The sequence below is a fragment of the Melozone crissalis genome, unplaced genomic scaffold, assembly GCF_028551555.1.
Source record: "Melozone crissalis strain CALT ecotype California unplaced genomic scaffold, PUWL_Pcris_2 ptg000036l_1, whole genome shotgun sequence".
Classification (NCBI taxonomy): Eukaryota; Metazoa; Chordata; class Aves; order Passeriformes; family Passerellidae; genus Melozone; species Melozone crissalis.
Genome location: NW_026535814.1, coordinates 12,796,690 through 12,823,083, shown reverse-complemented (window position 1 = coordinate 12,823,083; position 26,394 = coordinate 12,796,690). Strand labels below are relative to the sequence as shown.

The 26,394-nt window shown below is 47.4% G+C and overlaps 1 protein-coding gene across 1 annotated transcript; it reads right to left on the bottom strand.

Annotated features, from left to right (window-relative positions):
- LOC128941481 (myosin-IIIb-like) lies at nucleotides 1-26,394 on the bottom strand. The gene is made up of 30 exons (XM_054283257.1): nucleotides 26,269-26,394; nucleotides 26,134-26,199; nucleotides 25,929-26,059; nucleotides 23,154-23,256; nucleotides 20,020-20,122; nucleotides 19,392-19,548; nucleotides 18,987-19,089; nucleotides 18,592-18,720; nucleotides 17,286-17,394; nucleotides 16,055-16,171; nucleotides 15,518-15,618; nucleotides 14,977-15,063; nucleotides 14,740-14,805; nucleotides 14,325-14,438; nucleotides 13,292-13,403; nucleotides 11,952-11,998; nucleotides 11,577-11,642; nucleotides 11,168-11,287; nucleotides 10,200-10,285; nucleotides 9,905-9,952; nucleotides 8,346-8,393; nucleotides 8,081-8,172; nucleotides 6,792-6,923; nucleotides 6,327-6,442; nucleotides 5,806-6,005; nucleotides 3,775-3,864; nucleotides 2,753-2,918; nucleotides 2,150-2,422; nucleotides 1,850-1,923; nucleotides 1-756 (listed from the first exon to the last, which is right to left on the bottom strand). The coding sequence occupies exons 1-29, from the start codon at nucleotides 26,392-26,394 to the stop codon at nucleotides 1,873-1,875; spliced, it is 3,159 nt and encodes a 1,052-aa protein (XP_054139232.1). The 3' UTR covers nucleotides 1-756; nucleotides 1,850-1,872.

Sequence of the window (26,394 nt, the reverse complement as noted above, 5' to 3'; positions counted from 1 at the left end):
GAACAAGTAGTATGGTCCTTTACATTCCAAGCCCTCTACTCATCCTCAGTGTAAAGCAGCATGTTGTCCAGCCTGGACTTGTAGAGATTTCAGCCAGGATGAGTGAGAGGGTTTCGCCAATGATTCCCTGACTTTATCTCTGGTTAAGGACTGTGGAGCAGTGTGCCAGCACACTGGTGCAAGGGCAGTGAATCCCCTTTACAAGAAAGGCCTTCTTGACCTTGTCTCAGCTTCTGTTCAAGTGCTCCTGCACTCAACAAAAAGGACACTTCAGTTTTGTTTTTTATTGCCCAAGCCCAACTTCCCTTGGCTCCCAGAGCAGCAGACACACAGGACCAAAACAGAGAATATTGAAAGAGAAAGAGGTAGGTAATCAGATATTTGTGGCAGAAGAGGTTGTTGGGAGATACCCAGTTTGTGACTATTCACAGTGCTAGGCGGGGAGTGTGCAGGAACAATGAAGTACTAACACACAGCCTGTCAGGCACAGTGGGTCTGTGCTGAGTGTGACTGTCCCCATCCTCTCCCCTCTGCCAGGATCAGACTGGTCTGGATGCTGCAGTCACAATCTGCCTCAGTGTTGAGGAAAGGGAACTTCTGCATCAGCCCTGTCTGAAAGCACAGGGACAGCTGGGTACAGCAAAGAAAAATAAAAAAAAATTGAAAAAAGGAAAAGGGCTGCTGTATCTCTGGATGTGTTCACTGTTAGGCAAGGCCCAACAGCACTGGAAGAGGACAGATCTGAGCCACATGGACCTGGAAGAAAGTCAAGAAACACAACTCACTGGAGGACACAGAAGGATTCCATTTAGGTATCCCAGTACAACAAGCTTGCAGTTATCTATGCAGATCCCTGTGTTTTATCTTTCTTCTGCCTAACCTCTGACACAGGGAACATCCCCTGGGCACACCAATGAATGGGACACAGAGAAATGAAGCCTAAGCCAAACATTTCAGGGAGAGGAATTTTTCAGCTATTGAAGAGTTCCTGTCTTTCTCAGCTATGAAGAGAAAGACAAGACAGACCCTAGCTAGAAAGCTTTGCTCCAGCATGACTTCCAGCATGGGAGCAGAACCACGCAGGAAACTTGGCAATCTTGGTGTGTGGCTGGAAGCCCTGCAGTGGGTCAGCAGCCAAAAGCATGGTCTTCTGATCCCTCTCCATGCTCAGTTGACACATACCAAGAATCTTCCAGAGGTGGACTACAGCTCCTGCAGCAGCTAAGTGGGACAGGGAAGCTGCACATCCACCCAATACTTTGGATAAGGCAAGGTCAGTCAAAAAGCCTCTTCTGACCCACTCCAGATCTGTGTTACCCACTCACTGTATCACAATCTCAGTCACTAGCAGTGTTTCCACTGCTGAGACTTTGTTGAAAGTCCTCTTTACATCAACAAAGTTGCTGCCTTTCCCCGTGTACTGAGCATTGCCTTCAGCTCGCTGCCTCTGCCACCCCGCAGGGCTCCCCACCACCACTGCCCCTCCAGCGCAGGAAGCCGCTGGAGCTGACTGCTGTGCCATGCATCCTGGTAGCCCTCATCCTCCCAGCCCCAGCCCTCCAACAAACTGTGAGCTCCCTCCAGCAGCCTGGCCATTGTACTGCAAGCACTCCCTGCACCACAGCTGCTGGGAGCCCAAACTTAGGCTGATTTTCCCGGGTTTCCCTGGTCTCTGTGTAGTCCTGGGATGGAAGCTGGCTGCTGCTCTCTGTTTTTCCTGCTCTACTTCTATGTAGCTTGTGGCCAAGAGATGCTACAGATGAAACGTGAAGGGAAAAGTTCCTTTGCTCCTCCACATCCCAGGAAACAGCAAGTGCTGCTTTCCCCCCTGCACACTGCCTCCTCTTACCGTGTCACCCAGGCTGTGCATCCTCAGTGCAGTGAGCTCCTCTCTCTAGACACCTTCATGGGACTGGAAGTGAACTGTGATGAGAAGCAGAGAAACAGCATTGGCAGGGGAGCACAAGCTGGCAAAGGAATATTCCAAGGAATACAGTCTTGATCCCAAGACCACCAAATAAAACCTATGACCCAGGAGCTAAGAAATCGAGTACTAACTGTGGAATCCTCTTCTCTCCTGCCTCTGGGCAGGGAAATTCCATGTGTGCCAGAGGGACTGTGGCTTAGCAGAGGACATGCCCCAGCTCACCTGCTGGATTTCCTGCATTGCCAGGCGTATGGAAGAGCGGAGGCGAGGGAAGGCTCCTTGGCTGCTCTCTCCAGAGCTAGGCTTTGTTCCACTCTTTTCTGGGGTCTGCTGGTTTTGGAAATTCTTGGTCCTCCTGAACCACTGCAGAGCAGGTGTGCCACTGGAAGGCATGGAGGGGCAGGACTGCTTCTCTGGAGGGGTCTCCCCCTTGTCTGCTGATGAACTCAGGGTGAGATTCTCCAGATTTTTGTAACTCAAGCTCTCACTACTTTTCTGGAGAAAGGAGGAGTGGATTCAGCAGTGGTTTGCAGACCCTTCACACACACTGAACAGCACAACAAAGAGAAATACCCAGCTGTGGCCACTGCTGACATTCAGGCGGCAGCGGGGTGTCATCCACCTGCCAGCGCCTCTCCCCCATCCCAGCACTCCCCAGCTAGCAGCGTTTCCCAGTTCATGCAGAAGCAGCCAAGCTGCTTGGCCAAAATGGGACACCCCTCAACAGGAACACAAAAGAGATGCTGCTGCAGTGTCTCCAAGCACTCACTCCAGGCACAGTCCACGCCCCATCCCCTTTTCCCCCTGGAGACGCTGGGCACTCACCTGCCCACAGGGGACAGTCAGTGTCTCCATGAAGGGCTGGATGCCCACGCCCTGGTGGTAGCGCACCAGCTCGGTCAGCGAGGCGTGCGCCCGGTCCTCGCCCAGGATGACGTAGCGAGCGTTGGGCTGCTCCTGGATCATGTAGTGTCTGCAGCGCCCTTCGCCCCTGGGGAGAGGGATGGACAGAAACAGTCATGACATGGGGGCCTCAGACTGTCAGAACCTGGCTCCTGCTTCCTGCACCTGTGGTCCCCAGAGCCAGCTGCAATCAGGATCCTCAGTAACAAGTACCACACTTGGCAGGAGATGTGCTGGGCACTAACATGTGCTCTTAGGTGCTGCAATCTCCTTCCAACCTGGTTTGCCCTCTCAGCCACAGAGTACAGCCTAAGCAGGACCTCTACCCTTGGAGCCACAGCACCCCACCCACAAACAGGTCTATTTTTTCAGTAAGAGACAGATTCTGCCAGTATCCCAGCTGCTACTACAAACTCCCTGAGGCATCCAGTACAGGAGAGGCTAAACATGATCGTCACTGGACTCCTCTATGGAACAGGTAATGTCCTCCAGTCAAGCAGTTTTATAGAATCACAGAATTCAAGAATTCTATGACTGCAGAATTCCAGGATCACAGAATTTCATGCAGTACTCAGTTTCATAGAATTCCTTAGGATGGAAAAGCCTTGAAGATTCTCAAGTTCAATCCTTAACACAGCACTGCCAAGTCCACCATTAAACCATGTCCCCAAGTGCCACATCTACACATCTTGTAAATACCTCCAGGGATGGTGACTCCACCAGTGCCCTGGGCAGCCTGTTCCTGTGCTTGACATCCCCTTTCTGTGAAGACATTCCTCCTGACATTCAGCCTGAACCTACCCTGCCACAGCTTGAGGCTGTGTCTTCTTGTCCTGTCTCCAGCTGCCTGGAAGAAAAGGCTGACCCCACCAAGCTGCAGGCTCCTGCCAGGAGTTGTAGAGTGCAATAATGTCTCCCCTGAGCCTCCCCTGCCCATCACCTACCGGTATGTCAGGATGTAGCCTGGCCGGCTCTGGCTGATCCGAACAAGGAAGCAACCCAAGGGCTTGTCAATCAGCAAGTTTTCAGCTTCCCTGGAACCAAGAAAGAGTTTTTCAGCAGAGAGCCAGCAGCTGCCTTGCCACACTGCTGGGTTTCACATCCTATCTCATGTGCTAGCCCGGCAGTGTCCCAAGGAGCCCAGCATCTGCCCCGTGTGCTCCTGGCTACAGAACACATCTCACAACTCAGATTGGTGGTGCAGAAGGCACCAATGGGCTGATGAAGCACCATACTCTCAGCCAAAGCCTCTCCAAGCAGGGCTGCTCCAGCAGGTCTGATTGTGCAATAGCAACAGCTGCCTTCCAGCACCATGCATGTCACAAAGCACCACTGAGACGAGGAATCTGTGCATGTGTGCACTTCCTATGGTCCAGAGATGAAGAAGTCAGGATGCTGTGGGGTACTGGGTAAGCCCAGCACCTTGGAAAAAACACCAGCCTGGATTACACCACTCTGGCTCTCTAAACTTCCTGCTGGAAGGAGGTCTTCCCCTCCTCTGCCCAGCAGACAAAGCTCTGCTTTGTGCTTTGCTCCAGGCTAAAGGTGACTGCAAATCACCAGGGCAATTTGGGGCCGCTCTGGCTGCTCCATTTTATGAGGCTGAGCTTACACTGCTGTGTGAAAACTTAAGTCTCTGCTTAAGCATCACTGTCTTTGGGAAGGATCTGCCACATCCTTCACTGTGCAGTGCTCATGGCTAGTCTATACTTGAATTTAGATTGTTTTGTCTTCCAGACACTAATTCCTCTCCTACATTATTTCATCTGTGGATAAAAGAATTATTACAGGTTAGGGCATCAATAACTATCATAAAAAAATTAAAAGAAATGCAGTTACCAGGGAGCTGTGAGCTAGAGTAGTGTCCTTTACCAAGCTAATGTGCTGTGTAATGTCTCTGAGTAAACAGAGACAAAAAAAATAACCCAAGAAAGAAGAAAAAAATCCAAGAACAAAAAAGAAAAAATCTGAAAAAAATCTAAGAACATAGATCTAATAAGGTTGAAGGAGAATTGCAGTTTCAACAGAAAAAAAAACTAAAGCAAGATGATGAGGGTGTTCAGATGGCAGCAACACTGACAAAGGAATCCCACTAAAAGAAATTACAGGATATTGGCAGTTAACAAGTGTGGAGCACCACAGATCAATTTGCACACACGTGAGACTGTAATCCCATCCTGCTCCTGTATAAGTACTGGCATAATCAGCACCTGTCTGATTATGCCACTGCTTCACTCAGAAAGCAGTGCTTGACTCAGCCAAGAGAGAAAAGTGTGAGGCAGACCTGGTAGAAAAAGTTCAAGCATTTAAACAAAGTCTTGGAAACAGATCCATAAGAAAGAAGGGCTTAGTGGATATCTCTCCCAGACTAACTAGAAGCAAATGCCACCTATGCTGCATCCTCCTTAGATAGACAGAGGTATCAACAAAAACCCTTCCTCTGCCTGTATCAAAGGGCTTTGGTGGAGTTTTGCCACTGGCTACTCCCTAAAGTCCCTCTTAATACTGTTTAAAATAAAAGTAAGCTGAATTCTATATTCTCCTGCTGTAAATAGGGGTCTTCTCCTGACCTCTACTGAAATATGAAAAACTGTCATAAAGAATCAACCCAAAAGTTCATCTTCATGTCTCTGCAAATGGTCCAGAACAGGGGAAGTTCAGCATGTGTGTATTTCTTCTCTGATTTCTTTACAAGCCTCCCATCCCTACACAGGATCTGTATATAGGGACGCAGTGGACTTATGTACTATGAGTTTCCATGGTCTTTCCATGGACCTACATAAAGTCTCAGCTTTTACAACCTGTGACAGGGACTCCCAAGCTTTCCCTTAAGGGTTTGATGCTCACAGATTGAAAGGGAAAAGTTTTGCTGGTCACTCCCATTCCTATTCCACTTCCTTTCTGGCCAATCCAAGCTACACAGTCCTAAGGACACATTGATTTCCACCTGTGGTCACTGTGTCCAGAGGACTCACCTGCGACTGATCATCCCCTGCAGCCAGCTTGGAAAGGCCCCATCATCCTGCATGACCTTCTGGGCCTGTGTCTCTGTGAACCAGCGGAGAGTTGCTCCTCTCTTGAGTTTCCTCATTTTTGCTTCTTCCCCAGTCTGTTCCTCAGTTCCCAGAGCAGGAGGAGGCACAGAAGGGTTCAAGAAGTTATCAAAAGGAGTGGACTGAAAGCAAGGAGAGAGGGTAAGTCAGCACGAAAGCAAAGTCAAAGGCAGGGGACATTTGAAGAGATCACTTCAGCAGGTGACCCAACTGCTGAGTCCCTTAAGAGAAGATCAGCCACCAACTACTGAAAGCTGCTTTCAGTTCCTCAAAGGTCCTGACCATGCTTTTTATCTAAACACAGTAGGACTCACACTTCTCATGACAAGAATGAAAACATTCTCTTGGGACTGCATGCAGGAGAACATGTGCATGCAGAAGGTGGATGGAGCAGGGAACCAGCACACCTGGGTCAGGGCCCCCAGCAGAGCCAGTATTGCTACCTCTGTCAGTTTGCTGCGTGGCCGTGGTACTGGTGGCTGCTGTGACTGATCAGAAGGATGAGGACTAGACTGAGGGCGCCTCTTTCGTGGCATGGGGACTGGAAGGGAGTTTCTTTCTGCAACAAGAAGAAAAAAGTAGGTGAACTCAAGCATCCCAAGATCCATGAGATCTATTCTCCACAGGCCTAGGACTGGGATAGGCTCTGCTGCATGGATTATGTGGCAAAACCACAGCCTGGCCCTCCTTCCAGCACAGCCAGGCAAATTACCTTCATTATGCTGCTTCTATTCCCCACAGACAATGCCACACTTCTAAAGAGCAGAAACATCATGAGCTCCCTGCCCACCACACTGATGGAATTCCCATCCCAGGGCAGGCCATCATGACCTGGAGCTCACAGCACTCCAAGGTGATCACCACACCAGTGGACATGCCCTGGGTCACTGTGAGCGGGAACAACTCACCCTGGGCCTCTGCTGCCAGTGCCAGCTGCCGGATTCTTTCTCTCTCTGCCTCCTCCTGTAGCTGCTGTGCTTGAGCTCTCACCTCAGCCAACAGCTTTAGGAAACTCTTCTTGCATCTGAATCCCCTAAAAACTGTTCAGAAAAAAAAGATGCTGTTCATGCCTTTGTAATTCTCTTGGGGAAGAACACTGGGTGATATTCCTTCATCCAGTACAAAGCCCTCAACACCTGAATCATGTTAATAAAGAGCAATGGAAACTCTACTGTGAGCAGGCAGCCAAAACCCTGTGAGAACTGTCTTCTACTCTCTAAGCTGCAAGATCACAGATTTATAGAAATCAAATTACAGATCTAAGCTCTCATCTCTAATGCCAGGGCACTGAATACCTAAAAAGAAACCTCACAGAAGGGCCTGTTAACCATCCATCTCTGTCCTTCTAGACACCATGAAGGAGACAGGATTTCCTTGATGCCAGCCCACAGGAAAACCTTTCCCATAAGCAGCCATTTGCAGGGCTCACCAGGAGGATTGCAGACATTGTGTGATCCCACCTACTCTACCAGTTATTAAAACACATGAAGTGTTTTTTATGAAAGCAGCACCCTCTCATTTCCCACTCCCCACAGATGACAACCGCGCACAGCTTGTGACCATTTGATGTTTGTCACACTCTTTGGTGCACAGCTGGAAGTTGCTCAGATGCTCCATCAGTGCAACAACCCATACAGAACAGAAGTGCAACAGAGGGGAGCTTAGCAGGGTGACAGCAGCCTCCTCCTCCTCCTCCCCCTGGATGCATAGTCCTCATGTAGGGAAGTACCAATCTGCTCACAGCCACTCTGAAGAGACTGGCTGCTAGAGCAGATGCTATGTGGAAAGGAAAGGAAAAAACCAAACCAAAATTTCACCCCCTTTTGCCTGTCTCTGAAAACAGCCATGAGATCTGCTTCACTCATTTCCCTCTCCCCAGTTCAACACAACTCACAAACAATCCTTACTCCAGAGGACAGTGAGCCAGATTTCAGGACAGCCAAATCATGTGCCTGCCTTGCTCAGCCTAGCTCTTCTGCACACATTTTCCCTTTCCAAAGCTGACACTGAGGGCTCTCCCTGATTCAGGATGAGCACTGGGAATACTGACATTTGCAAGAAGCACTTTCACTTCACAGGGCCTTGACATAGAGATGGCACCTGCCCTACCCTTCTGTCCTCCGCAAAGGTGGAGCAGGGACTGCAGAAAAGGCTTTACTTCCCCTGGTCTGAGATCAGCTCCTGCCCCAGCACTCACCTTTCTGTATGATAACTGCTGCTCTTTCCAGTCGCTCCACATACTTTGCCAGCTGTTCCTGATGCCAATATTTAAAGAAAAGTCGAGACTTTCTATGAAGTTGGAAGAGAAAGATGCAGTGAGAAACACTGTCTAAACTTTTATCCATCATCCTTTGAAGAGCCCATTTCTAAAACCACAGAATTCTCCCTAAAGAGAACGGGTGACAGCTTACACATGTAAAATCTTAGGCTTCCCATTCCCTACAGCAGTGATCCACACCTACCCACAAATCCATCCTTTCAGCTCCGTCCTTTGCAGTATCTCCAAGCAGCTGAAAGAGACAAAAAAAGTGAAATAAATAATTTTCCACCCAAAGCCAACAACAATTTTTTTAGTTGCATAAAGGGATATAAAGCGCCTCAGCAATTCCCAACAGTCAGTAAACTGGCTGTCAGTCTGTAATGCACCTTGAGGTACAGCTAGATCACATTTGGGAAGAACAGCTGCAAAGGGGTTCCCAGAGGCAGATTTACTTCAGCTCTCTGGGAGGCAATTCTGTAGAGCCTATTTTATTCTCAGAAGTGTTTTTCCTCATTCTGTTTCCAAGCCCTTTGGAGGACACAAGTTGCAAGGTCAGCAAAGCAAGACTTCTGGGAGAAAGTCTGTTTTCCAATTCAGTTTCATTTTGCAGACTCCAGTGATAAAATTTGGGTCACTCGGAAAGATTCCCTGACACTTGGAACTGAAAGCAACTCTAGCTGCAACACATAGACAGCTTCCTCTCTCTCCTGCTAATCCAGGCTGTGAAATCATAGTGGCACTTTTTGCTAATATCTCACACAGGAAAGCAGAAGTGATTTTCCTTCTATCTCGGCCAATTTCCACAGTGCCACAATCCACATCCACATGATTTTCTTTCTGAAATGCATCCCATGATTTTTGTGCCTCTAAACACGCCACACTGCCTTTTTACAATAATCTCTCCCCATCTATGAGATTCTCTTGTGACCTCAGTTGGGTTTGAAATTCTTTCTATTCAGAAGCATCAGGAAGTTCAAGGGAGCACTGTGAAGGCAGGAGGAGCTACTGCCAGGAGAGAATTGTTCCAGATCATTCAAACCCTTTTCTTAAATGACTTAAAAAAACCCCTCAGCTGGCTTCTTTACATGATTCATTCTCACTATCAATCACAGCTGACACTGGCAGGAAGGAGAGGCTGGGAAAGTGGAGAAGAGGAGGTGGGGAACTGCTGCCCTAGATGTAGGAAGGAAAACACTGGCAGGGTAAAATCCTGCTTCTCTGCAGAGCTGGAAGGATGTTTATGTGTGTAACAGTTGGGTTCCAAAAGTGTTGATGGTATATTTTGCCTATACAGAGACAAAATTCTTGGTTTAGAAACATCTTCTCTAGCCTGGGAGTGCTGCCTGCCTGTTCAACATTGTCTGTAACTTCTTCTTCCATGGGCCATCAGGAAAAAGCCTGAAGAGGACCCCTGCAGCAGTATTTGAGTGCCTGCCATGCTGAGTTTAGTGGACACCCTTGACCATTATTGTCACTCCCCAATTAAATACATGGGTCAGTTTTCATTTCACAGCACAACAACACTTGGAACACTTACAACAATTGAATTTAATTGCTACATAACAATTCAAGAAAAATTTAATTCATCATGGTACCAAATGCTTTTTAAACATTAATGTCCTTGCCTGGGATCCGTTTTCCCCATCACCACAAAATCCCCTCCTCTTTTTTCTGTCCCTTTTACTCAGTTTTCTACGCTACTCCAAGTAAAAGCCTCTGAAAAACAAACCAGACTGCACATAACAAAGTTAATGTTCCTACCTTTCTTTTGTGAGGGGGAGACCAGGTTTAACTAGAAGAATTCCATATCTGTGGAAAACAGACCAATACAAACACATAAAAGCCACATCCTTGATGGGCTGAGCTGATCCCTATCACCCTGACAGCAAACAACAACAAATCACTATCTTCCCCACTCAGCCTCCACAGCAAATAACCCCATGACCTCAGACCACATGAACTTTGAAGAAACTCCTTCACTCATTGCCCATATCTGGTTATCAGGGTAATTTCCCAAATAATATCTAACAAGGAATATTCAGAGGTTTTAAAAGACCTTTCAGCAAATTCCTCAAAGGAGGGTCTCCAGGAGAAACCATCTCTTCGGATACGGATTGTCTCCAGCAGCCCATTGTACCGCAGCTGAAACAGCACCACAAAGAGGATCAGAGAAACAAAGAGAAACAGGTCATTATGACACTGGTTTTGTTCCTTTGCAGGCAGAAATTACTTCATTCAGCCCTAAACTTCCCCAGTTCAAAATGAAAAAGTTTTTTTCTGAAAATGTTTTTTTGGTTAAGAACTGAAATTACCTCATCCTGTAACTCTGATGATTAACCACTCTGAGCTAGAAGTTGGAAACCATAAAAACCAACGACTGAAATAACTTCACCTTCCAGCCATGGGTACTGCTTTGCTTCTGTCCCTTAGAGGATAGCTTCATATTTCCAAATCTGGACACAGAAGTACTCTGAGGCATGGATGAACTTCCTCTTAATCCTATCCTTTCTTATATACATTAAAGAGGATGCTGAGCTTTCTGAACTCTTCCAATCATTTTCAGTATTCTTTAAGACATCTATACCTCAGACCTGACAGAATATCCAACTAAAATTATATCAGTGCATTTCAGATCCTATCAAAGCAATCCCATCTTGGTTTCTAGTCAAAGTTGCCCTGGCTGATGGGTGAGAACAGTCTCCTCTGGGAAGCAATTTTTCCAGAGTACTGTCTGTACCAGTCCCATCCAGGGGGAGATACAAAGATGAATCCTAGCGCCTGACAAGCAGATCTCATTGCATTCATGAAAAAGAAATGAGAGAGATCAAAGACTGCAAAATCTGTGCAGACTGTGTCACAAAAACTACCAAGTACTCAGAATCTTTACAAATACATAAAGTATGGCCACTCTTTCTCTTGCAAGGGAAGACTCAACTGAGCCACCTTTTCACAGCCTTTTGGTGGAATCTGCCCTCCCACTGAGATGTGGCAGAAATCCCTGTAAAGGACACTGTTTTTGCTCACCTGCAGCAGCACCACCTGGTTGTCCAGCACACCTGGCTCCTTCTGGCTGTTGGGCTTTATGCAGCGCACAAAGTGTGGGTTGGCAGAATACATCCTCTCCATGAGCACCATCAGGGAATGCTGGCAAGGGCAAAGGAAGACCAACAGTCCATCAAGCCAAAGCACTGCCACATGTGCAATATCCTTCAGCAAGGACTGTTTTCTCACCCTGCAGCAACTTCCTGGGTTCTGGCAACAACTGGGCCCATCCCACCATGATTAGCCCTGCCTGGCCATCAGGAAAACCCCTGTCTACATAATATCTGCTTTAACCATGCTTAGCACTCTGGACACAGTGCAGTGATACTTGCAGTGATAAAATTATCACTGCTTTTATCTCACGGGGCACCTCAGGGCAGCAGTGGCGTACCCGGAACTGAGCTCCAGCAGACTGCTTCCGTGTGCTGTTGAACTTGTCATCTGCTCCTGGCACAACCTGAAACCAGACCAAAACAAAGGATCAGCTCCAGAAAGAGGTGCTTGACTGACAGCCAAAGAGTACTCCTGGAAGGCAGATGGCAAAAAAGGAGTGAGAATGGATGTAACGGGAGGGAAGACAAGCTAAACATATAAATGGGAGACGCAAGCACAAAACATGGTAAAAACCAAAGGAGAAACTGTTACAAGCTGATTGCTGTCTGCTCTTATTTTAAACCAACTACTGTCTGCCCTTTTTCAGACAGTTTCTAAATAGTAATTATCAGGTAACATTTGTCAATTGTGATATGGACCCGAAGTGCAATACCTTGGCTTTCACATGAGGCATCAGGGTCCCTGTCCTGGAGATAGTGGCTGGAAGAACAAAGACAATTAGCTCATTTTGTACCTTTGCAATGCACTAGGGCTAAACATTAAAACCTCACTTCACACACAAACCTCCTTACAAATACTGAATCATAGGATGTTCAGTTTCACCACATGGAACTACTGTAGGAAGCACACAAGGCAGTCATTACTAATTTCTGCCATTGAGAAGACAAGACCATCAGGTTATTAAATAAACCTAAATGACTTTCAGTAGAATTATCATCAATGGGCATCTAACGGTGCAGAAAAAATGGCACAGGCAGCAAATGGGGAGCTCACCTACAGCACTCAGGAGGTTATTTATCAGATATTTATCAGATAATCATAGATTATCAGGAGGTTATATATCAGATAGCTTATAACTAATTCAGTGACAGGATGAGAAAACCAGGGAATTTTAATTTACTAAAGGATCTAGTAAGAGTCTTGTGCACCCTTGATGTAATGGCTTCATGCGAGTCATAAAATCACAGAATGATGTTAGCAATGTCCTCTGGAGGTCATCTGGACCAAACCCTTTGTTCAGCACCTAAAGCCACTGCCCAGACTGGACAGCCAAACTGAGAACAGGTTGTATCTGATGTTTACGAACTTTAAAAGAGTTGAGACTAGGCTAAGCAACAGTGCAAAAATGGTAATGAAGAAAGATAGTCCTGAGCAGTAGCTGAAAAACACAATGGAGAACAGAAATTAAATTCATCAGTTTCTTGTAAATCCCAGAAAGTGGCATGGACTGAATGGGACCAGAAATTACTATACCAGAAGCACAGTGTTCAGCCAGCCAATTTCCAAGGAAGTATCCACCTGACCTTTCTCTAAATTTTTAATTTAATTGGAAGGCTTGGAGAATCTGAAGGCTTATTGATAACTGGAAAAGGGGACTGTAGTGGTAGGAGAAAAATAATGCATGACTGAGAGTTTTTTTAACAATTTGTGAAGCTCCATTTTTAGAATCTATGATCTTGACCAGCTTCATTTCTAGACTAGAACAGAGTGTGTAGAAAGCACCAGTGGAGACAGTCCTGCACTGGCCTTGGAGAAGATGGGAAGGCATCTGAGGGGTGGCTAATTCTCTGGAAGGGGATACACCTGCCTTACTTTCCATGGCAGGGAATAAACATGTTGCTCTGACAGCTCCAGTGCAGGCTGCAGCATTCCCAGAGTCCCTCTGGCACTGCCAGCTGTGAAACACACTCTGGGAAACACAGGAGCCTCATGCCCACACTTAACTCTTGCCAAGGTAAGCCCTGACTCATGCTGGATGTGCAGAGGACTTGCCTGTGAACAGCACACTGAGCAAGGGGGTGACACTGTTGATGAAGAGCCCACGGACGCTGGCTGGCACGGTGTCTCTGTTCTTCTCTAGAAAGCCCTGGGCAGTATATTGTACCTGGGGAAAGGGCAGCAGGTCACTAAGGACAGCAGGGCACACAGGCTGGCTGTAAAAGCCACTTCCATAGCCTGCTGGGAGCTGACCATGAGTTAAACTGAATGTACTCTGGCCTGCACATGAATTCTTTAAACAAATATGCACCCCAGATGCCAGCCCTGAGGAACACAACCATGCACATGCCAGAGGCATCAGAACCACAGGAGTGTGCAGTATAACACCAAGACATCCACCTTTTACATGTTAAATGTTAATTTTTGTAATAATGAATGTCACAAATAATAACTTAGTCAACAATGCTGAGTTTAGATTACTAAACTGCAAGTTACAATGACCTGAATTGTCATATCTGCTCCTGTTCCAAAAATTACCTCCAATCAATTCAATTTAATGTGGACCAATGCTTTCAATACTGGTGGCAGTAAAGTTACATGCAATAATGCTAAGTCTCAAGCTGCTTAGATACCAGTAAATGTGTAAATAACTGCCTCCACTTTCAAAACATTCATTACCCTGCTGTTTACACAGTGCTCCCAGGCGTTTGCAAAAAAATAGTCACTGCTGTGTTCTGGAACCCATTAAGTAAAGAAAAAGCCTTTAACCTCTCCTTTGGTGCTGCACAGTGGACACTGTAATTTATACAGTATTATTTTAGGACTAGAATCCTAATAGAATGGTGATTAGAAGAATAGCAGATTCTTGTAAATCTGCTACACTTCTGAGAGGTAGCCCCACTTTCCGGAGAGCAATTTTTACATAAATCCCAGGGAATTCTAGGAGGCAATCCACTGGAACACATCACTTCTGTTAGTGTCATCCTCAGACCACACATTCCTTAAGATCAAAGCCTTATTTGTCAGGCAAACCCCCACCCCCTCCAACATACAGTCCAACAGCATTCTTCTTGCAAACAGTACATACTTTCCCAGCATAGTGAATGATGCTGAAGCCCAAAACACGGCCTCGGGCTGGCTGGAAGTGTAAATTCCCCTTAAAGCTGCTGTTTAGTTTATCCACAAATGTCTTATCAGTTGCCTGCAAGACAGCAGATTTCATAAGCTGCAACAGAGGCCTGATGAGGACACACAGAATCAAAACAATGTTGGAAGTATCCTTGGCTGTGCAGTAGTCTTTCTGCTGTACCTTCTCTCTGACTCTTCTCAGGGATGCCAATGCCACCAGACTGCCTCTGATCAGGATGTCCTGTCTCATAAGTCACACATGGGGACATCTCTGTTCATCCTGCACTCCAGCCCAAGAGCTTTCTTTGTAGCCCAGATAGACACTGATATATTAGCCCCCATAATATTTTCCCTGCCTTCTGTCTCATGTATACCTGAGGGAATGCACTCTGCTCATCCAGAAGAGACAGCAGCCCAAGTGGCTTGGCCAGGAGCAGATTCTGCAGGAAAGAAGATGCATGGCAAATACATAAAGCAGTGCAGGACATCCCCTCTCACCCTTACCACCCTTTGCAGAGCTTCTTCCCAGGTGCATCTCCCCCCCAGAGAAAGAGCAAGACTTTTCTCTTGGCTGGATGGACCAATTGCATTCTGTCAGTCCTCTCACTCACCAAAATAGGTTCATTATTTTTGAATGTGATAGTTTCCCAAGGTAGCCCTTCTTCCTTATAGGCAGACTGCTCCAGCTGGAAAATGTGCTGAAATAAAGAAAAAAGAGGTTGAAGCACTCACTAGACTTGGCTAGACAAACCCTGAACACCTTCCTTCCTACCCAGAACAAGAGGACAGGGGTGTGGCACTCTCAGCCCCAGCATGAGAGGTCCAAGATGTGGCTGCTGCTCTCCATGGTTCTCTGTAACCCTGGCACTTACCGGTGCTGGTGCATAAAGCAGGAACACTTGTCAGAGTGTAAGTGTCCCTGCTATTACAACTTTGATTACTGCTTCATCTATCTACCTCTTCCTTTTCTGTCCCAGTGGCTCCCCTACCCCAGCAGGGAAGGTTGCTGCTCTCTATTTTGGTTCACTATTCACTATTTCTGTCCTTACAGGCAATAGATATGTTTTTCCCCAAGCTCTCCTGCATGTGCCAGGTGGAAAAGTGTTCTGTTTTCCTTGCAATACAAGGTGAGGTCACCCCCAGCAGACTTACGTGGTTGAAGAAATGCTGCAGCTGCTCATTGGCCAAGTTTATGCAAAGCTGTTCAAAACGATTCACTGCAAAGTTTTCAAACCCAAAAATATCCAAGATGCCTAAAAAAAGGGAAGAATAGCACATAGTGGAGCCTGCAGACCATCCCTGCAGATTACTGTGTACACCAACACACAACTAAATCTCTTACCACACAGCTTTTGTGGCACAGGGAAAATGCACCCAAGAGAGACACCAGTGGCAGCTCTTCCACAGCTTGAAGAGTTAGTTAAGAGAAGACCCCCTCCAGCTTGGCTTCTCTGCTAAGCCAGAGTGCCCCAGAACAGCCTCAGTTACTTCAGATCAACTGACTGCTCAGAGCTGAACAAAGCCCAACAGACTTCATACTGCTGACTCTTATCTCTGGCAGGATCACTGTTTTGATAATGCACCCCAGCACACAAGCTCTGTGAAACCTCACGCTGTGCCCTGTCCTTCGTCATGGCTGAGGGATGCACATTTGAGAACAGAAACAGGAACAAGGCAGGCAGAACTCACCTATCTCCCTCAGTTCCACATCAGGATCCACATTCTCAGCCAGCAGCTCATTGATCTTGCAAACAATCCAGCCAAACACTCGGCCATAGGCCACCTTTGCAATGGAGTCCCGAGCATCTGCACAGAGGAACAGCAGCAGCTCACTGATGGGCTTCACAGGAGAGCAGGGCACACAACACAGGCTGTTCCTCTACATCCACCTCTAGCAATAATGGCTATATGAAGCTACTTTAAAGACCAGATAAACATTGGATTGTCCCCATGCTTTGCAAGTGGGTAAAAACAGCTCTTCAATTTCAAAATCTTCACAATCTTTCGACAAGATCAGCCACGTCTACCAGGGCATTTTTGAGTCATGCCACTTTTTAGAATATCCAGAGACTTGCTTTCCTCTCTGAAGACACACTAAGTATGGATCCCCTCACTGCTAAACCAAGGGAGAAGCTCCAAATTTTACTTGGAAAATTGGATGGTTCTCTTCCTCCTAGCCCATAGTTGCTAAGTGTTTAAATTCTGTAGTTAAGAAAAGGACACAATTGATACAACCTTGCTGACATTCTAAGAAGGAGATCAAATTAACATTACTTATGATTAGATATGTATAGTTTACTGTCCAGAGAAATTTGTAAAATAGAACTAGCTAATCCCATTTCATTTTCATTTTCTTCTTTCATTTATTTGAAGCAATAATCTCTTTTTAAAATTATCTTTTAAAGTACTATCATTTATATGAACTTTTTGGTACAGATTATTTTAGATTATTTTGTTTTATTGAAAGGAAAAATAACACCTTGTGCTTGCTATTTTACTCTTTTCACTCAATTTCTGACACTGTGACTGACATCTTGTTGCTCTCGTGGTTGTTTCTCCATCTATTACTTAGAGCTCTGCACCCTGCCAGCATTCTGCAACAGGAGCCTTCCCCTGTTTTGCACAAATACCCAGAGTTTCTTTCTGGGCTGGACTGAGGCAGAAAGCAAAGCCAATTCCTTGGTTTCTCATTTAATCTCTGCAGTCTCCTGGAGACCAAACAAAAGCAGCATTCAAGGCACTCCATGTCAGTAAGCGACTAAACAGATAAACACTGACATACTTCCCTCTGTGTGAGAGGAATGAAGGGGCACAGAAGGACATCTTTGTTCCCAACAAGCTGCACATGTGTGTGGGGATACCCTTCCATCAAAATCCAATCTTTCTAGCCAGCACATCTGCAATTCATTGTGTTTCCTACCTTCAGCCTGCTGCTGGGTGTGAAAGCGCTGGATCTGCTCGCCTCGGGTCACTGACGTTGTACAAATCAGGCATTTTAATAGCTCATCTTCCTGGACTCCAAACTGACCCTGGGAAACAGGAAAGAGACGAGGACAGTCAGTTGTAAACCCTCACTCTGCTCATGGCGATTGTGTCTGTGTGTAATGGGGTCATGACTCAGGCTCAGGCCTTTGTGAGCCCCCCTATAAGGCGAGTGCTACTGCTGGCACCAGAGTGAGATATGGGCTCTGATCTGCTCCACCCCTGCAGTGACCAGCCTCACACACCTGCTCCCAAACACTTTTTGTTTTGTCTTCCAGTGCTGCCACCTTTCACCTTCTTTGGGAGCCACGCCAGTCCCTGCTGGGCAGTTTAATGACTTATTGAACAGCACCACACGGAGGTGACTGTGCAGGTGCTGAAGCATCTGAGCTTCAGAGTCACAGGAACCCACACCAGAGGCAGGAAACAAAGCAAACTCAGACACACACAACCCCTCAGTGGTTTAACAGGAATTCCCCTCCTGTGGGCAAGAAATGAGGAGCAGGCTTTCAGAAATAAGATAAAAAGAAGTTGGCTGCTGAACAGAAGTAGGCGGTTGTTTCTGGTATAGTGTAGGAGGGAAACAAGCAAAGAGATGGGAGTGAAACCAAAGAGCAAGGGTGCTGGGATTTCAAACAGGTCAAAATGAAAAGAAATAGAAAGGGGAGAAGGATGTTACTTTTTTTCTGTCCTATGTTGTTAACAAAGAAGGATAACTTCTCCATCCCATTTAACAAAAATTGAATGGTCCTGGGAAATACATACTTCTTAATCTGTGATAACTTAATGCAAAATAATAGAAAGCTTAATTCAAAATAACCAACAAAAAATGACAGCACTTCAGGTGATATCCCTGGACAAAATCTGATGAAAACACAGAACTAATCTGCAGATATTGCACACCTGAATTTCTCCAAGGCATCAAACTCACTAACATAAAACATTTAATTTTAAAAAGCTTGTGTTTTATGAAGTCAGCAAGGTATATGCTGACTGTGCAAGACATTGGTTCTAGACACACAAGAAACAGAAGCTAAGAGGCATCTCTCTGGGTATGAATAGCAGCGAACACAGACGCTGTCATGGGGTCAAACTGTACATTTCCAAAAAAAACTTTGTTCTTTAGAAACCCTCACATTCTGAGGCAGAAAACATCCTCTGACAGGAACAGCTCCTGCAGCCACACAGCCAGTGGGGAAGAGCATAATACCCATAAGGTTTCATGAAAATTTCTTGTGACTCACCGCTGCAGCCTTCAGCCATCCCTTGGAGGCCTCACTGACCTTCACAGACCCATTGCTCTCCTCAGGCTCAAAGGTCACATTGCCCAGAGACAACACACCAGCCAAGATAGCCTGCATGTCCACTTGCTCCTAAAACACAAAAGAAAGGTGACTGAAAAACCCACCAGCATGCAGCATGTACAACACACATGACCCAGAAGTTGGAGAGGTTAAGGGAAGAGGCACAGGCAACCTGTGGGAAAAAGGTCTCCACAAAGCCTGGCAGACTCAGGTAGTCTGGAAGTAGCATGGAAGATCTAGAGAAAGAAATAGGTCTGAGCTTCAGGAGAGGAGCTACAAAGAAACCCTGTGCCTGCAGGAAGCACAGATGGAAATGAAACAGCCCCAGGACTAACCTGTTCTTGGAAGCCCACCATGTCAAGAGCATTGCAAACCTCTTGGTATTTGTGCTTCCAGTGTTCAGCTACTTCCTGTGTACCAAATCGTCCACTTATGTACCTGAGAAAGTGCACATCCCATAAAAACTGTCACACAATCAGCACTGTAACTCAGTCATCGCTGATGGGCACAAAGTAGATCACCAGAAGGGAAAAGAAACTTTTCCAAGGTAGTGCAGCAGAGACCCCTAACCTCCCAGCTTCCATGATGGTCTGTATCTCTTCATGTAGCTCCATTAAGATCCTGCTCCAGCTTCCACTCACTCATAGATAAAACCCCAGTGCAGAGGAAAAAGTCCATTATGCTGTTTTCCCCTTCACCACCCATCACAAAGACTAAACTAGGGTCTGCCTTTGACGTACCTGTAGAGTGAAGGATCCAATAACCCGTACATCTCCTTCTGCTCTGCAGACAGTCCAGCAAACATGTAGTAGAAGATGTGGAAATTCCTCTCCCCGGTATCTTGTCGTACCACCCGTGACTTCTCTAACAGGTACTCACTCAGCTTGGCACCTTGCACTGCACACAAAAAGGTGACAGGGTGGGGAACTTCACTCTGGGGGACATGAAGCTGCCTGGGCTGTCCCACATCTCTTCTTTGGTGCCAGGAGCAGAGAATTGTCTAAATTAACTTTCTTGCGTGCAAGACCCTCTAGGCTGCCCACTATATTGGAAATGGGCTTCTCCATGCTTCCTGTGGTCTTAGAGATTTCTGTTCACCTCTTTCAGCAGAAACAAAGGCTTCTGGCATCATAGTATTACTGACACTTACCCTGCACTCTCACCCCCATACTCCCACTCTGTCCAAATCCAGGCCTAATCCTATCCAGGTCCTATCCAACAGTGGTTGCTCTGAGATTTTACTTAATTGTACACCCTTCCCACAGGGAGGCACATGCCAAAATTTTACCCTCCACAAGTTTTGGCTACTCAGTCTACTCCCTCCAGTTCCTAACCACTCCCCAGGCTAGTAACTGCCCTTGACTTTACCTGTATTTCTCTGGAAACGCAGCTGTATGTATTTTCCAAAGCGGCTGCTGTTGTCATTCATCACTGTCTGGGCATTGCCAAAAGCTTCAAGCAAAGGATTCACCTAAAACAAGTGAAGGAGAACAAACATTCTTCAGATCAAGCAATCCAATCTAACTTACTTGGAAAAATTTATCTTTAGCATTTTCTACTCAGAGTTCAGCTGGAAAAGGAACCACTCCATGAATATGGATGAGCACCTGTTTTATCTCTGCCTGGATAAAGAAATTCAAAGAGGCAAATATCACAAAGACAAAGCAGTGTGAGATTAACAATGATCAGTACAATTGAACTGCTGGGATCTCAGTAAGATCATTGAGTCATTTTTTAGAAGATAAGGTTGGTACAACCTATTTCCACACAGTACCTGCTGTCACCAGATAAATTGAGTGCTATACAACAGCTGTAAACAAAGTCACCATGGCACTCAGTTATTAAGTATGACAGCTTAGCTACTGAAATTTGTAGACATAAGGACAGTGTATTATAAAGAAATTAACAGAACAATCAGACCAGCTTGCTAAGCTGGATGCAAAGGTGGCAAAATGAGAGTTTTTCTATATTTGAGTAAAGAATGCCTGTCAATTGAAAGAACAATGCCTCAGAGTAGATGCTAGACAGCCTGTTGAACACAGCTTTAAGATATGATGGCAATCCCCCAGAGGACTAACTTTAGTCTTTGGATATATCTACAGGAACCAAGTAAGATGCACATTATTTCTTCACCGTCATATCTAGGCTTTCCAAGGGCAGCTCATCTGGGCTGAAGTGAGTTATTTCCAGGGAAGGAACTGCAAGCCAGCTCTAGGCACTCTGCAAACACAGCTCTCCAGCCTGTGGAACCTGCTCAGATCAGAAGCAGCCTGGCAGTGTGGCCCAAGCCAGCTCTAAGCAGAGACAGCAGGTGTATCAATGTCACATTCCCACAACCCAGCAAAGGCCTTCACCTTGGATCCACCACGGATGACACCACACTGCATTAATTCACCATTGCAGGGCCCAAAGCAGAGCACGGGGCACTGAGTTTTTGTGCCAATATACTGGTTGCAGGAGGAGCTAAAGCTGGTTTCTGTGAGATGCCAGACACTTTCCCCGAGTCCAACAGAGCCATACAGACCTGCCACTGGCCAAGGCTGAGCCTACCACTGACAGCAGCAGTGCCTCTGGGATAAAAACTGCTGCACACCCACAGAAGAGAGAGAGGAGTGGGAATGTGTGAGAGGAGCAGCTCTGCAGACACAGGTCAGTGAAGGAGGAGGGGCAGGAGCTGCTCCAGGCCCCAGAGCAGAGATTCCCCTGCAGCCCCTGGTGCAGCCCTGGGTGAGGCAGCTGTGCCCCTGCAGGCCCTGCAGGCCCAGGGGGAGCAGAGATTCCCCTGCAGCCCCTGGAGGAGCCACAGCAGAGCAGCTGGGTGTGCCTGAAGGAGGCTGGGACCCCATGGAAGCCCGTGCTGGAGCAGGCTCCTGGCAGGAGCTGTGGCCTGAGCAGAGAGCCCCTCACTGGAGCAGGCTCCTGGCAGGAGCTGTGGCCTGAGCAGAGAGCCCCTCACTGGAGCAGGCTCCTGGCCGGAGCTGTGGCCTGAGCAGAGAGCCCCTCACTGGAGCAGGCTCCTGGCAGGAGCTGTGGCCTGTGCAGAGAGCCCCTCACTGGAGCAGGCTCCTGGCAGGAGCTGTGGCCTGTGCAGAGAGCCCCTCACTGGAGCAGGCTCCTGGCAGGAGCTGTGGCCTGTGCAGAGAGCCCCTCACTGGAGCAGGCTCCTGGCAGGAGCTGTGGCCTGAGCAGAGAGCCCCTCACTGGAGCAGGTTTGCTGATAGCACTTGTGACCCTGTGGGGGGCCCACACTGGAGCACCCTGCTCCTGAAGGACTGCACCCTGCAGAGGGGACCAGACCAGAGCAGTCTGCTCCTGAAGTAGCCCAGGGAGGGCCTTAACACTGGAGCAGCCTGCTCCTGAAGGAGTGCATCATGTCAAGGCACCCATGCTGGAACACTCTGTTCCTGAAGGACTGTCTCCTGTGGGAGGGACCCCATGCTGGAGGAGGGGAAGAACATGAAGAAGAAGACAGTAGCATAGGTAAACTGTGATGAACTGACCTCAACACCCATCTCCTATCTGCCTGTGCTGCTGGAGGGAAGAAGGTAGAGAAACTGGGAGCCAAGTTGAGCCTAGGGAGAAGGGAGGAATTGGGGAAGGTGCTTCAAGATTTGTTCTCATTTCTCATTGTTGTACTCTGACATTAACTGGCAATAAATTAAATTAATTTTCCCTAAGATGAGCCTGTTTCATCTGTGATGGTAGTTGCTGAGTGATCTCACCGTCCTTATCTCAACTGATGAGTTTTTGTTATGTTTTTCTACCCCTGTCCACTTAAGGAGTGGGAGTGACAGAGTGGCTTGGTGGGCACTGGTTGAAGTTAACCTACCACACAGAGAAAGACCTCTATGTTTCTACAGAAAATATGAAAAGACAAACTTTAAAATAAAGCTAAGAACTCACTCTTGTTAATCTATCACATGGACGGTTTAAAGTATGATTTGTTTATATAAACCTCACAGCTCCCTGGGGAGAAATTCAAGTGGAAATATTTCAGACCAAAGAGTCAAATGTTTCAAAATGAGCTGGCAAAGATATATGAAAAGAGCAAGCATGGCAGTTAGCCAGCTAGCAGGTATGTGCCTGACAGTATAAGTAGCCAAGGACGGGTTACTAAAGGGTGTATGAATTCTTCATCCCTCTGTACCATTAAATGAAGGTCTGATTTTTTAATGAAAGTGGCATGTTCTACCTTGTTTTACCTCAAACAGGAAATTATTTAGAGAAATGCCACCAATCTCTTGTAAAAGAGGACATGATAAATGATTGCAATGATTTTCTCTAATTTAAGAACCATCTCCAGCAAACAGAATTACTGACCTACCAACCCTTCTAATTTGTGGCCAGGTATCTCACCATTCTTATCCACTATTTTCTTATGTGTCTGTGTGTGGCTCCCTGATTTCCAGTGGTGATTCACCAGCAGGCTTCCTAAGCCTAATGCAAGTTTTCTTGCAGCAGCGTTGTTTCTGCACCTTCAAAACCATCCTGCAATGACCTACCTGAAGTATCTGCTGCTCCAGCTGTGAGTAGCCTTTGCATAGGTTCATTATGTGCTGCAACAACAACTTTGTACTCTCTGTTTTCCCAGCACCACTCTCTCCACTGCCAAGAAAAAGCAAAATAAATTCCATCAACCTTAAAGTACAGTTGCTCTGCCCCTTATGGCTCAAGTGCTCCATCACTTGAGAGTGCTCTGCAAGAGTTTCACAATTTTTTCAGCAAAATCACCTGTGTGACTAAAAACTCATGTGCCACAGCTTTACATGTGAACCATGAAGTACTTCATCAGGGAACTTTTCCCCCTCTGCAAGGGAGTACAGATACACCCCATGCTGTCACTTCTGGATGGGATGTATCAGACAGACCATTTGCTCTGCTTCAAAAACCATCTGGTACATCAACTTCCTTGAAAATGCTGGAGCCAACAACTTCCTCTTTCTCCAGAGAGATTTGCCCTACCTACATCACTCCCACACCTGGATATTGATCATGAGATGCAGTGGCAGTGTCAGATCTCAAGTGTTCATACATCCACGTGCCAGACAGCTGGGAATGCAGGTGCAGAGCTGCCCACACTCCCACAGTGCCAGCAGTGCACGTCACTGTGCTGTCACACATCCACGGCGCCTCCGCCTCCAAGTCAAACAACCAGCTCTTGGAAAGTGCATTTCCCCTGTCCTGGGAGAGGGAATGTACAATCATTGGGACAATATGCCCTTAACTGACAACATCACACCAGCTGAGAACTTCAGCATGTGCATGAAAAAAATGAATGCAGGAAATGCTGGAGGCATACTTGAGGGCAGGTCCCCATTTCCTTTGAGCCGACCTTTGAGCGTGTGGTGTGGCTTTACTGCTTTGTAGCTGCCAGTGGCTCTGAGCTTGGTATCAAGTGTGTGTCATAGGTGGCTAAAAACCTCAAGCAGGTCCCTGATCTCAAGCACAGGTCAGACCAGCACCATCCAAAAACATACAAACGAAAAAGGACCATTTTGCCTGTTGAGAACATGCCATCAGTGCCCCTGCTCAGTATTCCAGGTTTATTTTTGTTTTTCAGTAACTCCCTTCTCCACAAAAAAAAATATCCAACAGGACTTCCATGGCTCAAGCTTGACCTTAGACCTCCAACAAGCACAACACCTTCACAAGGCCCTGCAAGCACAGCTGGTGTGTAACTGCCCTCAGCTCTGAAGAAATGCTAAGTCATCTTCAGGTGACCCAGGTGCTGTACTGCAGCACATGATGCAGGCTATGACTAATGTCCTTTGGGACCAGGAAAGCAAGAGGAGCCAGTGGAATTTGTGGCTGAAGACAATTTGGTAGCAATGAGCACTTATGATCTGGCAGCAGCTGCTTCATCCGACATCACCTTTGAGGGATGCAATCCAGACCTCTCAGGCTCAGCTGGAGACACCAAAGAGACCACCAGGGACAGCAGATCCTGGTGTCTTTCTGTGGTGTTGTGGGGAACTGTGATCTAACAGGAGTGACCTCATCCTCCCTTCCCTGTTCACCCCAACTGTGCTCATGTAGGAAAACTTGTTAATTAGTGTTTCACCACCCACAGAGAGGAAAACCATGAACTTCCTGTGACAGTAACACACAGACCAGGTAAAAGGACAGGAGTATATCAGACTCATTTCTGAACTGTCGGCAGAAAACCAGACTGCTGACCACAAATTCTCACAGGTTACTCTTTCTTGTCTTCCACCTCCCAAGAGAAACACAATGACTGCTCTCTATCCCCCAAAGCCCCACCAGCAGTGCTTCTTCTACCTGTGACCCCACGGCCACCACTTGCTGAGAGTACTTCATGTAAAGCACAGGCACCAATGGCCTGAAGGCTACAGAAATGAGTGGGGCTCAAGTGCCCCTCAAAGTCAGCTCCCAGTCCCACCAAAACACTCAGCAGGGATTCAGCAGTCAACTTCCACACCATGTAGACCGAAAGTACTGATAAAATGATCAGAAGGCAAATACAAAGGAGCATTAAAACGAACAAGTTGGCAAGTAGCATTTTAACTGGGAGGACATTTAAACAGTTCTCTACAACACCCAGCTGTAGAGAAGAGGCAATTAATGTTTCAAGGCTTTCTCCTCACTTTTCAATGCTTTCTCTGCTAGTTGATGTTGTTTAAGGGTTTCTCTGCTAAATGATGCTACCTGCTGCACTGCAGAGTTCAACCAGACCAAGAGTGACAAAATGGAGTAAAATGTTTGTGATACTGGTAGGCTCTTTGGTTAAAAGAACAACTTTTCCCTGACTTCTAGAGCACAGAACTGCCCACGACTTTAAGATCCTCCCCAACGGTCTTAGACCATAAAAGCAAATTTTAATACTTCCTGCTCTTTGCTTACACTTGGGAAGCTCACTTTGTGAAAACTGGTTCTTTCCACTATCACCCTTCCAACTTTTACTACAGCTTTTACCATGGAAGTTGTGCTGCCAGAGCAGAGCACCCAATAGCTTTTCCCAGAGCAGGATTCCAGCGGCTGGTTCCCCACCAGAAGTGAATTCGGCATCTTTACTGTTATAAAGATTGCTGCCCGAGCTGCTCAGGAAAGCCAGTTTTGTCTGTCCACACGTTCTCGTGCCCGCTAATCTGTCTCGAAAGCGGCCAGGATGAAGGATGTGTTGCCAGTGCAGATGGATTTTGACTCGCCAACAGAACCGGAGAGGAGCTTCACCTGAACCTTGGGCAGGGAGATCCCAGCGGGAGCTTGGGGGCACCCCCGGCCCCACGCCGGCCCCGGGATCCCCGGCCGCCGCTCACCTGATGAGGATGCACTGGTTGCGGGGTCCGCCGCCCCCGCGGCCCAGCATGGCGTGGTAGGCGCGGCTGGCCACGGCGAAGATGTGGGGCGGCAGCGCGTCGGTCTCCAGGCGCCGGTACCGCTCGGAGACCTGCGGGGAAGCGGCGGCGGAGAGGGGTGAGCGGCCGGGGGGCGGCGGGGCGCGGCAGGGGGCGCGGCGCTCACCTCTCTCCCGTAGAGCGGCAGCGGCTGGAAGGGGTTCATGGCGACCAGGATGTCTCCGATGTCGGTCTGTGGGGACGGGACAGCCGGTCAGCCGAGCGCCCGCCGCCACCCCCCGCCCCGGCCCCCGGCACTCACGTAGACGCGCTGCTGCAGGAAGCGCTCCCGCAGCCCGGCCAGCAGCGCCGCCTCGTCCAGCTCGGCCAGCGCCGCCAGGTCCCCGGCCGAGGCGGGCGAGGGACCACGCTGCACCGGCGGCACCAT